Source organism: Aquarana catesbeiana, linkage group LG09 (assembly GCF_042186555.1).
Source record: "Aquarana catesbeiana isolate 2022-GZ linkage group LG09, ASM4218655v1, whole genome shotgun sequence".
NCBI lineage: Eukaryota > Metazoa > Chordata > Amphibia > Anura > Ranidae > Aquarana > Aquarana catesbeiana.
The window spans coordinates 290,876,784-290,890,298 of NC_133332.1; the positions used below are offsets into that span (position 1 = coordinate 290,876,784).

At 40.3% G+C, this 13,515-nt stretch overlaps 1 protein-coding gene across 2 annotated transcripts in view; it reads left to right on the plus strand.

Moving 5' to 3' along the window:
* COL27A1 (collagen type XXVII alpha 1 chain) overlaps window positions 1-13,515 on the plus strand; it is a 656,744-nt gene that overhangs the window by 510,094 nt on the left and 133,135 nt on the right. For both annotated transcript variants that reach the window (XM_073600403.1, XM_073600404.1), the window contains exons 38-39: window positions 12,276-12,329; window positions 12,420-12,527. In XM_073600403.1, coding sequence (XP_073456504.1) covers window positions 12,276-12,329; window positions 12,420-12,527 — 162 coding nt within the window. The remainder of the gene's footprint in view (window positions 1-12,275; window positions 12,330-12,419; window positions 12,528-13,515) is intronic.

Genomic DNA, 13,515 nt, shown 5'->3' on the forward strand with positions numbered 1-13,515 from the left:
TGAGCAATGCATGTGACTAGTTAATCCATACGGGAGGCGTCTTGAAGCTGTCATTACCAACAAACGATTTTGTAGGAAGTATTAAATAAATTTCAGTTAGCGTGTTCAATACTTTTCCCCTGTGTCATTCAATTTAATTACACATACTTCATTTCTGAACTTATTTGTTTTGGTTTCTTTGTATGTATGGTTTGCATTGGTTGTTACCGACATGATGTGAAAATTTCATGTCAATAGCACCTTTAGGGATATATTTACCTAGAAAAATGATGATGTGTTCAATACTTATTACACTCGCTTTATATGTTTATTAGGGATGTTGTTGAGAGACTCTCAACAACATTATGCACATGGCAGAATTGGTAGCCAAAAATCATGATACTTATGAGAAATTTAAACAGGTCTGGCTGGCTTGGATAATGTTAAAGAACCGTCTTCAGCAACATAACTTTTTGGAGGACCTTTGCTGAAGTCCACTGTTCGTTGATTTCCCATTCACTTCTGTCTCAGCAATTCATGCCCCCCCCAACACCCTCATCAGTACATGAGTGCCACTGCCAACCCTATCTACGGATCTATGATCCTTTTACTCTTGCTGTTCATTCCCCTTCCTCTCTCATCTTTTTCTTTCTCTCTATCTTCTTCTTTAACCTCATCACTCAGGGAGTATGGTACTCCCCTAAGCAGAGGTACATGAGACATTCATTCCCTTCCATTCCTCCAGCTTGCGCTAATGTATTCAAGTAATCAAGATGTCTCATTCCTGATATTGCGATTTCTATTTTATACTGGTGTACTTTCTCTAAAGTTTGCAGTTGGATTACCCTCCTACAGAGATATGGTTTATTATCTTTGTTTTCCATTGTCTTTTTGAAAAAGTATTTAAAACATGTATGTCTAACTTACTCTAGGCAATTTTAAAATTAAAATAAACGTTCCATTGTATGCATGTTTGCCATTAGGCAATGATGGGAACCGCATAAAGAAAAAAAATATATCATTCAGTTTTCCAGGCCTCATGGCTTCATTTGTTTGTTTTTTTTAGGATGATTTTTCTTTTATTTTCAACTGGTAACCCAACCCATTCATAGCATGGTGTTAGGTGTTCTGTAATTCATAGAGCTGACCAGTGTAGGACTGATAACACTGCTTGAGATAAGACAGCAGAGCTCCCAGGACATCACTGGATTTCAAGAAGATGGGTATTTATTGCACTTATCAAACACATATAATATGTTTTCAATAGCATTTAATGAAAAAAAAATGATGAAAAAGAAAAAGTTAATTGTTAGGGTTTAAATGCACCTATACATTGCCACTATAAGAGAAAATATGTTATGTACACATTTATACAGGAGTGTATATAACATATGCTCATAATTTTGGTAGGAATTACCCTTGCTGTGTTAATTGTATCACAAATGTTGGTCTTACTCTTAATAATATAATTGTCATAATAATTTTGATGAAGAGATTGTGTGTCCAAATAATAAACTACGTTAAGTAATCATTTGCATTTTTTCAATCAAAAAGGGATGACCCATCCCGGCAGAAAATCCAGTCGTTTTTTTTAATTTGTATCAAATAATCAATTTTCAATCAAAACAATCTTGAAAGATGTGAGGCGATCAAATCATTGATCTCTCATTCATTTATTACAATAAAAACTTAAAGTGGTTGTAAAGCCGCTGTATCATAAACATACTGTACAATCCCCTATGTTAGACAACATATGCCCCAGTGTCTGTGCTTTATTAAAAAAATGCAGATTTCTACCTTATTTCACAGCATTTTCCGGCGCTTACATGACTGCATGGCTCTCTCCTCTCCCAGGCTGACAACTACAGCGGGAGGGCCTGAGAACTCCCACTGATGTCAACTGGTAGGAGAGGAGGTAATAAGGTAGAAATCAGCATCTTTTTTTATTGAAGCACAGATACTGAGAGACATAATGTTAGCTAACTGAGGGGATGGTATGATTATGATACAAGTATTATAGCAGCAAGAAGGGAAGAGACGGGGAGCAGAGCGACTAGCTGACAGGAAGGGAGATGGGGGAGAGAGAGGACGGGGCAGAGAGGACAGAGGAGTGCTGTGGCTGATGGAGGCACGTATACTGACCACGGTGTCAGGGCTCAGCAGCCATGAAGAACCAGGTAGGATCAGCCAGGTTTTTTAGGTTAAACAAGGGGCCAAATCACACAGCACTGTGCGGTCATGCATGCTTTAAGGGAACAGGATCAATTTTTTTTTTTTTTTTTTTTGGAGTTACAAAAACTTCAAGAAAAGGACATATTCTAAACATATTCATGAGACTCGAATCCATGTCCGAAGAATTTTCTCTTTCACTAAATTTGTATGTCCATGGGTTTACCACCACCTATTCCTCCTTTAAGTGATCCCATTTGTTTAGTCAAACTGGGAGGTGTTAATAATTTCCTTAAATTATTCTTGTGTTACCAGAGCAACAGCATCAAACAGCTAATACAGCATGTCTGTAGAAAAACCACATTCCCTGCTAGATATACCACATCACATGACTTTATATTTGCTTTGGAGAGAATGTTTCAACATGGTTCTATGGCAGAGTCATTTGGCTTGGAGCGCAGACAAGTAAATTGCATCTCTTTGCAGTTTTATGCTATTGGTAGTTGGGGGATTCTGCTGTGTCACGCTGCATGTCAAGTCATCTCACGCCAATCCGCAGTCACTCATAACCCCCCTATTTAGCCGCAGACAGCAGTTTTCTCTTTTCTCATCTCTGTTCACTGGGCATACCAATGAATATGGATTGTATAATTTTTATGAGCTTGGAGTTCAAGAACAGCCATGGTAATCCTTCAAATTTCCTGCAGCCCTGCTCCCTGCCTGATGCATGTTGGTGCACAAGTCAATGTTTAATACATGGAGACACTTCTGTGTCTGCGGTAAGAAATGTTCTGTGGTTTCATCTGCTTGTCTTATTCCAGGAACTCTGCTCCTAATCAGGCTCCAGCTGCAGTCAAATCACAGCATAAGATATTTGCCTTCTATAGATAGTCTAGCAATGCTTACATATGTGTATGCAAATGATTCCTGTAAACCATAAAAGTTGTTGATACTTGAAAAAAAACCCTCAGTTTTTTAGCTACTTTTAGCTAGTAGGAAACTACTTGTCAAAAGTCTTATTTTTGGCACGACTTTCGGTGTTCACGAGATTATGCTTTGGATCTCCTTGATTTGTACAGGCTCAGGCCCAGTAGTGATTGATCGCTCGGTATCTTTTGGCTTCTTGGGCGAGCACCAGCTCTTGCACCAATTCCTTGCTTTTCCTCTTCCTGTTTCTTTTTTTTCACACTCGTTCCTCCCTGATCCCCATCTATGTCCTAATTTAGGTTTTATAGATAAGAAAAAGAAACCACGCTCTTATGGCTTAAGCTTGCATGGGTCGGACCCCTGTTTACACACTAGTATTATATGTTCTTGCATTGTATGTTCTAGGGGCCTTGTTTGGAACTAACATTTTCCATGTAATTGGATCCCCAATGGTCATAGAATTAAACAAGATGACACGGTTCCAAATGTGAATTGACATATTTCATGGTTTATTACTGTTAACTGCTTTATGAAGGTTTCTGATCCACCGTGTTTGGCACACTATTTTTTTTGTTGTGTGTACTGTACTAAGTGCTTTGCTGAAGAACAAAATAAAGAATTATAAATGAAAAAAAAAAAGTCTTACCCAGTACTTGCAGTTTTCAGCTTTCAATGCTACTGGCTTCTCTCTGTACTGTTCCCTTGAACTTCTGGTAAAAGCTAAAGTGTTTCTAAAGGTTGGACAATTTTTACCTTAATGCCTTCCCTACAGTGCAGTGAGGTCAGTGTAGCAGCGCACAGCAATTTTTTTTTTTCAGTAGTACATTAAATTCATTACCTCTGTACAATGCAAGGTAATTTTTATGCATTTATGTAGTATACACTATACATATATTTTGTGATTAAATAACATTTCTAATCATATGGAGTTAATCACAAGAGTCACCCCCCTTTACGTCAGAGTCAACAAAGTTGACACTCTTGGCTTACAATTGCAGTGAGCAACCCTGCTGGGTAGCCACAGTCTGGGCCAGGGGTGGACTGATAACTCATGGGGCCTCCGGGCAATTGAAGATCTTGGGTCCCCCAGGTTTAAAGATAGCTGTCTCATGGGAGCCAACATTAATGTGGCAGACTGAAGCAACACGCAGAGTGGCAGAAGGAGTGTGGTGGGTATGATGGGGGGAATATGTACAAGAGAGGAGTGTGGAGGGTATGATGGGGGTAGTATGTATAGGAGAGGAGTGTGGAAGGGATGGTGGGTGTAGAATGTATAGGAGAGGAGTGCGGAGGGGATGGTGGGGGTAGTATGTATAGGAGAGGAGTGTGGAAGGGATGGTGGGGGTAGTATGTATAGGAGAGGAGTGCGGAGGGGATGGTGGGGGTAGTATTTATAGCAGAGGAGTTTAGAGGGGATGGTGGGGGTAGTATGTATAGGAGATGAGTGCAGAGGGGATGGTGGGGGTAGTATGTATAGGAAAGGAGTGCCGAGGGGATGGTGGGGGTAGTATGTATAGGAGAGGAGTGCAGAGGAGATGGTGGGGGTAGTATGTATAGGAGAGGAGTGCGGAGGGGATGGTGGGGGTAGTATGTACAGGAGAGGAGTGCGGAGGGGATGGTGGGGATAGTATGTATAGGAGAGGAGTGCGGAGGGGATGATGCCAGTTGGATGTATGAAGTGGTCTGGGGGTGATGCACCTGGGGGGAGTTGGGGGCTGAGAAATAGTGATGTATATAAAAACAAAAGCTATTGTACTCATCCACTAATATTTACAACAGTACAACAATGAAAACTGCCAGCTCCTAGCACTCTGTATGTACAGATGATGTGAATGTAATATATGACCATTCATATATCCCTGTGTTATCCAAGCTCTGTACAATCAGAAGTTTACACTCTCCACATACACAATGAATAGTCATAAATGACTGCACATTATCTGGACTGAGGATGGGGGATGTTTGTATAGACAGAGGTGTGAGGCTTGGAATATATTGTTCAGACACACTTCAGACCGATTATCCTGTCGCCTTAACCCTTCACAGCAACTCCTGCAAAACAAATCCTGTCAGCTTTCCACCCTAGGATACTCAGACAAAAACTCCCAGCTCACCTCTTCCCTGCATGTAGTGTGAGCAGCGCCAGCCCGACATTATCTACTCCTCCGGACATGATCTCCTCCTCAGCTCTGCCTCCCGAGTTCTCTAAGCACACCGCACTATTGATCGGAGGGGGGGGGGAGTTAAGTCATTGATAAGAGAGACCCTGCAGGAGCCTGGAGGGGGGGAGACAGGAATGAGCTTTAGATTCTAACAAACACACCAGCGCATTGTATTTATGGAGAAGCAGTGACACTGCTGCTGTCTCCACAGTGACAAATATGCTAATGGAGCTCCCCCTGCCTGAAGGGTCTGTCTGGGTTTCAGAGAGTCTGAAAACCAGGCAGATGATTCAGAACCCGAACTGTCCGGGCGAATCCCATACAGGTGGCAACCCTAGATCAGTGACTGGTGAGGCACTGGCTAGTACCAGAGCCAGATACATACAGGTTACACACTCCGCGATCGTTAGAGCGAGAGCAATAATTCTTGCACTAGACCTCCTCTGTAACTGTAAAACATTTTAGGGAGGTTTTTAAGTACTCAAGTTTGGCGTCATTCCACAAGTGTGTGCAATGTTAAAGTGTGACATGTGAGGTATCTATTTTCCCGGAGTAACATCATCTTTCACATTATACAAAAAAAAATTAAAAATCGGGCTAACTTTAGTGTTCTTTTTTTTTTTTAATTAATTAAACAGTTTCTTTCCAAAAACAAATGTGTTTGAAAAATTGCTGCGCAAACACCATGTAACATAAAAAGTTACAAGGGCAACTATTTTATTCCCTAGGGTGTCTGCTAAAAAAAATATATTATAATATATATATTTGGGGGTTCTGAGTAATTTTAGCAAAAAAAATTATGATTTTTACATGTAGAGAAGAATAGTGTCAGAATTGGCCTGGGTGGCAAGTGGTTAATTACCATAAGTAAGTAATATACAAATAATTATTATTTATTGTTTTAAGGTAATTTACTATATTTTCAAAAACTGTACTCAACCAGGTGACTTAACGGACAAATTACTGAACCTTGAAGTTATAACTTTAAACCAGTAATTTCACAGTAAATAGATAAATAATAAATTATTATACTACAGTATATGCTATAACATAATAATATGATTTAGCTTGATTAAAACAGTACCTTTTCAGCAGCAGAAGATTCTCATTCTCTCTCTTAACTGTGATAAAAACATGGAATTATGGGTACATCTTATACCCATAAACCCATGTTTTTTCCTTCTTAAGAGGGCTGGGAGGGAGCATGTGTCTTTTAGACACATGCTCCCTTCCAGGACACTGAAGTGAGAGGATAGCCTCCACTGCAGCATTTTTATTGGACAGCTTGGGCCAATGGTACTTTACCATTGGTCCAAGCTCAAGAAACAATGGGAAGAAGTTTTGAGGCAACTTTGGACTTTCATGGTATGGTAAATCACAAACTTGTAATTTTTTTTAAATATAAATTTATTAAGACATAACATGTTAAAAAAAAAAAAAAACCTTCAGGGGGGGAAGACAATACAAATACTAGAATTTCAATAGCTCTGAAACGAACTGGAAAGAATTAATGCGCATCCATCCAGGAGAGGGATTAGATATTTGTCACTTGTGACCTCTACATGTTTCGTGGTGAACCCGCTTCTTCAGGAGTATAGTTTAGAGTTTATCTCTATAAAGAAATAGACATATACATAAATAATCTTAAAGCGGAGGTTTGCTGAAAAAAAAATATTAAAAGCCAGCAGCTACAAATACTGCAGCTGCTGACTTTTAATATATGAACATTTACCTGTCCAGGGAGCCCGCGGTGTCGGCAGCTGAAGCCGATCCGACCTTCGGCTCGGCGGCTGCTGCCGCAGCCATCCACGGTAAGGGAATAAGAGAGTGAAGCCGTACAGCTTCACTTCCTGATGCCCTACTTCTGTGTCTCACAGAATACAGTGGGGGAGGACGGGGTAGGCGGCGGAATTATCGTAGGTCACCGCAATCACCGCGGTGATCTATGCCAGGAAGTGGGAGCAAATACCTGTATTAGACAGGTATCTGCTCCCTCCTCCCCCCTGAAAGGTGCCAAATGTGACACCGGAGGGGGGGAGGAATCCAAAAAGTGGAAATTCCATTTTTGGGTGGAACTCCACTTTAAGGTAATGAAACCAAATAGACAAATTAGGATTGCAAAATTTTGGCAAAAGGACATGACCACCTATTGACTGCCATAGAGGTGGGACATCCCATATCCCTATATATTTTTTTTTCTTTCCCCTTTTTTCTGTTATTCCCCTTTTTTCCCCTTTTTTTCCTCCCCTATTGAAGTCCAGGTGGCCACTGAGTGGACATTTCTGCCACGAGTTGGTCATTCATAGTCTCTTCTGAGGCTTGATAAATGTCCTTTGCCTTGGTTCTAGAAGATATATTGGCACTATGTATATAATTAAAAAAACGTTTTCTCTATGCAACTACATTACCTGTTCTAGTTTAGCTTTACATTAATTATGTTTTGTTGTACTGTGTTTCCCCCTTTGTTATTGTTTTCATTTATCTAAGCTGGGCTGCTTGCTTTCCTGCAGAGCTGTCATCTATGTGGATACATATTAATTCCTTCCAGTTCATTTCAGAGCTATTGAAATTCTAGTATTTGTATTGTCTCTTTCCCTCCAAAGGTTTATTTTTAACCATGTTATATCCTAATAAATTTATATATATATTTTTTTAAATTATATTTTGTGAGTCTTTATCGTACCATGAAAGTCCAAAGTTGCCTTAAATCTTCTGCCCATTGTTTCTTGAACTGATAGGACGACGGTACATCATTATACATATATATATACTGTGTATATATATATATATATAATCAGTAGTGATAATCAAGTCTCCAAGCTGTCCATTGATCTCAGTGCCTCTGACAAGAAATGAGAGGCACTGTGAAATCATCCGCTGCAAACAGTATGTGCCAGCTTGTATTTAAACTGGCCGCTCTGTATGTAGCTTCTGACAGGCTGCACGAGGAGCCCCATATCTCCGGAACCATAGGTCCTAGGAGCCCCAAATTTTGACCAGTGGTGGGGTAGGACTGCAGCTACCCCACCAGTCATCAAGCTATGACTCTCGAAGCTTGATCATTTTTTTTTTTGTTGTTTTTTCATGGCTCTGCCTCACCTGCCTTCCCTGACTGCATGTCCCTGCTGTATACTGAGCCTGATCTTGATCCAGCACTGTTCCCATATGCAGCAGCTCTCTCCTCTCTCTCTCTTTGCTCACAGAGGCAGCAAAGCGAGCCATCGATTCCTGCTGCTGTCAATCAAATCTTGTGAGCAGAGAGTGGGAGTCGGGGCTGAGCCATAATGTGTCTGTCAATAGTTGCTCGGGAGCAAGCCTGCAGGTGCACACCCATAGAGAGTGGCTTCCTATGGTGGCACACAGAGAAGGAACCCAGAGTGCCAGTGGGTGAACCAAGAAGAAGAGGTTTAGGGCCACTCTGTGCAACACCATTGTGTTGTCACCAACAGTGGCTAACACTATCTGGAGGCAGTCTGTTAGCTTGGAGAAAGGGGAGGAAGAGGGTGCATTGCCTTCCTAGCCTGTGGGCCTGTGTTTTTCTTTGATGCACACAGTGTAGGGAGAGACAATCTATCCCTGCATACATGGGTTGGCTTAATAGGTTGCTGCAAGAGAAAGGAGGCACACTGAAATAGAAAACTGTGGGCAGTAGTCATTGCACCAGTTTACACAGGAACATAGGCACAGATTAAAAGATAAAGAAGCTGCATGCTCATTAAGTGACTGAATCAGCTTCTGAAAGAGGGTTTAATATCACTTTAGCCTAGTGATAGACATTTCTCAGTTGTGTGTACCCAAAAGTGGGTAAAGCATGTCTACAATTAACTATATTAGCCAAAAACACTCCTGTTAACACTCCTCTGAAACTGGTTTCTCTTTGTGCCTGACTTCAGTGTTAAAAGAGAAGTGAAGAAGTCCCCCACTGTCTCCAGATCTCTGACAGTAATTGCATGTAGAAAAATCTGACAGCCTGGTTTTACCCAAGTCAATCGATGGATCAACTTGTGTACAATCAGCCTGCCCATGTCCCTGGGTTACAAACAAGATATAGGTTTGTTCTTAAGTTGAATCTGTTTGTAAGTCATAACAGGTACATTTGTAAGTGTAACTCCAGCCAAAAAAAAATATTTTTAAGCTTTTTGGCTAGCTTAGGGAAGGGTTAACACCCCCCTGTAATGTTTGTTTTGCTGTGTGTGCTCAGAAGCTTTCACCTCACTTTCTGTCCCCATGACAATTGGATTTAGAAAATTTTGGGTTGTTGTGGAAACAAGCCTTGGTGATAAAGCATCAGTGGAGGTACCTTTTTCCCATAATAACTCTTACAGGAGTGAATTTTCCTTCCTAGGGGTAGATTTCCTCTCACTTCCTGTTGTCTCCCTCCGTTTGTAAGTAGGAGTCGTTTGTAAGTCGGATGTTTGTAACTAGGGGACTGCCTGTACATTAAAATTTGGCCAGTCTCTGCTGAACCGGCCGAATTTCAAACCATGTATGGTCTGCTTTAGTTTTCAAACATTCAGCTTATTTTTAAAAAGATACAATAGGTGTAATTTTTTTTAAATGTAAAAGGTATTGTGGTATTGCCTAATCTAAGAAATTCAAAATTACCTATAACTACCTAGCAGATTTAACATTTTTAGATTCAACTGGGACTTGGTATGTAAAGCTGATGAATCTTCCTGGTGGCTATGGGAACCAATTTTTTTAATTCAAAGTAAACACGCAATTATAAAAAACTGGCTACGCTAAGAAGGATGAAGAAGTGCTACACTTTGCGAAAATTAAAGCCTTGTTTCTTTGTGAAGCCCCTGGATTCCAAGGCCATGCTTTTCACATGACCTCAGCTTTTGCCCTTGTCACTTTTAAGCCCTGCTTGTCCGGGTACTATGCCAGAGTCCTTCAGCATTGACATGGTAGAACTTCTGTGTCAGGAGAGGCTCCAGCATTGGTAAAAAAGCAGGGCTTTGCCTTCTGATATCAGAATTGCCCTCCCTGAAGAGTAGTAATCTGATGGCTGGTAGGGCAGTGATTAAGAAGCATCAGGAGAGGTGGAGAAAGCACAGAACCACACCACAAAATGAATGAGCATAAGCAGGCAGATACTTGCACTGCAGGTCCTCAGATATAGTTTAATCTCCAGTAAGGAGAACAGTGGACAGCACAGTAGTGACATGGCTAAATCTTACTACAAATCATCTTGGACTAGCAGTCAGAGGCAGCATTGCTATATGATCTCACATTGCAGATATTCAGCTATGAAACTACAGCACAACATTGCATTTGCCTAGGCACTGTCACACGCTAGAATGTGCATGTTTTTCAAGAGGAATTTAAGGCAAAAAGTAATTTTTTTTCAGGGCACTACTTAACCACATTTACCATTTCAAGATGTTCCCTATAATGTAGCAAACCTTCACATTTTTGATATAGGTCCACTTTAACTATACCCTAACATGCTTGCTTTAATAAAACAAGGCCCACTGCCTTTCCTTTATCGCTTCCTTCTGTGCATCTTGGACATGAATTAATTTGTATAAGCAGATGTGTTTCTGTTGCTTGAAATATAGCTTTAGGCTAGTCTTTGGACACACAAGAATCTCGGCACAGCAGTGCGAGGCTGAACCACATTCTTTTTCAGCATGAAAGGTACAGATTGAAGCTCTAAAAACATGAGATACATTAAAACTGTAGAAACACAGGTGCAAGCCAACCGGAAAAAGTCATCTGCAGGTAGAAATGGGTTTATATCTGGATCACGTGCACCGTGAAAGGCTCAATATTTTTATTTATTGATTAATAGGCAATCCCACATGCACAAGTCATGTTAACCAGGTTTTGTAGATTATGCTCTTAAAAGTGCATCTATAGCCAACAACAACAAGCCAACAACATTTTTTGTTGTTTTATATAAAGTAGGAAATAAAAGCCCATCAGTTTTTTTTTGTTTTTTTTTGTTACGTGTGTCCCCTTGGCGATATTTCCCCTCACTTCCTTTGCTAAAACACACCAGGAAAGTATAGGAAATTTGTCCAGTGAGAGGAAGTTCTCCTTTAGATAGCTGTCACATCAAGATAGATATCTTAATTGGAGGATCTCTTTCATCTCTTCTTACAAGGTCACCTGTAACATTTTGGATTTGCCATCAATTTCCATGTGAGTGACAATGGTCACTAGGAAGAATAAAGAAAGTGAATATTCCCAGAAGAAGCACAGCCAAGAAAAATACATAGTTTGTAAAGAAAACTATAACAATTTCCCTGCCCTAAAAATATACTTTAAAAGCGTAATGCCATGCATATGCCATTTAGCGGCATAGGAAGGCTTGGCCAACTCCAGGTAGGTTTGGTTGTTCCAGATAGGGCTATAATGAGTGAAACCAGTCACCCCCTGCATTTGTAAGTAGGGAAAAGTCGGTTAGATTTAGCAGAGTATTGGGCTTCTAATCCTTCAGAGAGAGGGTGCATTTGTATGGTGTAATAGAATGGTCAGAGAAGATTTGCAGATTGTCCACTCATTCTCCACCCGAGCCATATATGCCACATATGCTGCAACTGAGCAGCCAAAAAGTATATCCAGGCATTCAGGAATGCAATCCTCCCTGCACTTTTTGGGCACTGAAGTTGTTCCAAACTGGTTCTGGGCGAGTCCTGCTTCCACAACAGGTGTCGGAAGATAAAGTTAATTACCCTAAACATTTTGAGGGGCATTGTGCAAAAAATAAAGCAACTTGGGCATCATAATCACCAGGTTCGCCTGTCCTACCATAGTAAGCAAAAGTTTATGCCAAAGTTTTGTTTTGTCACGAAACTTAGGTAGCAGTGTAGATATATTTAAACGGGAGTAGTCTGTAATAACCCAGGAAATCACCACCCCTAAGTATCTAAAGGAGTCAACCATGAGAACTAGACAAAAAGGAGGAAAGGCCAGAGTTGGGCACCCAAAAGTTATTTTAAAGGCTGACTGTTTGGATTTAATTAAACAAGATTTCCAAAGATATTCCTCTCATTTTAAAAACATATCACTTTTTACTTTAATTCATAGGGCAGGGAAGGAAAACCAGGAAAACAAGGCGAGAAGGGCAAGCCAGGACGAAAGGTAAGGTCAGGCATCTGTGGTTCACTATGTCTTGTTCCTGGATGACACCTTAACTTGTCTTAATCATTTATTCTGTGGGCTGTTTAATAGGGAAACAAAGGTTTTGAAGGGCATCTTGGGGAGACAGGATCTCCAGGCCAAACAGGACCCACAGGAAATCAAGGACCAAAGGGAAGCAGAGGCACTCTTGGACCAGTGGTAGGTACACAGTTGCCATGCATACGTTCTCAAAATTATGTATTCTAAACCCACAGTTTATGGTTGAAAGTCCAAATGTAGTCAAAACTGTTTTAATATAGAGAAGGGGAGCCCCAAAACCTCTGTATAGTTTTTATTGCTCTCTGTTTCCCCAGTACAGAGATTTACCATCAATTCTTAGTAACCTCCCAGGAAGTGAGAATTATCTCTTTAGCGGAGACACAAAAAACCATTAAAAAAAACACCCTTTGCCTCTCTATTAAGCATTGTCTGCATTACTATTGGGTAGATTCTACTCACTTCCTGTCCTGGTGATACAAACCACACTAAAAGCCTGACCGAGAACATGGGGTTTTCGTAGCACAGTGCAACTCTCTGTACTATTTCAAAAATATTTAACTGATATGACATTGTGTAATTTTAAAAGAATCATTTAGAAAAGAGCATTTGTACTATTCTCAAATCTTTAAGAGTATCTGAACTTCAAAACAAAAATAAAATATACTGCAGCTTACCTATCTTTAGTCATGGTGCATTGCTTTTTTTTCAGCCTTCCTGCTTTATTTTCCCTGGTAATCCTTCAAATAACACAATTCCTGTCCTAGAATGGTTACTTTTACTCACTATGGAATATTGTTACATCGTTAGACTGAAAAAAAGGTCTGTCTAGTTCAACCAATAAAAAAAGAAAACCAAAGGAGAAGGCCTTCAAAAAATATAAGGCTGAGGGTTCATCATCAGCATTCCAAGTTTACAAAGTATGCAATAAGAAATGTAAGGGTGCAATCAGGGCGGCTAAGAGAGAACACGAAAGGCACACAGCAGAGGAGAGTAAAAAGAATCCCAAGAAATTCTTTAAGTATATAAATGGTAAAAGAGGGAGGTCAGGTCATATTGGCCCCATAAAGAATGATGAAGGGAATCTGGTTACAAAGGATGGAGAGATGGCGAAGGTATAGAATTTATTCTTCTCCTCAGTCTTCAAGAG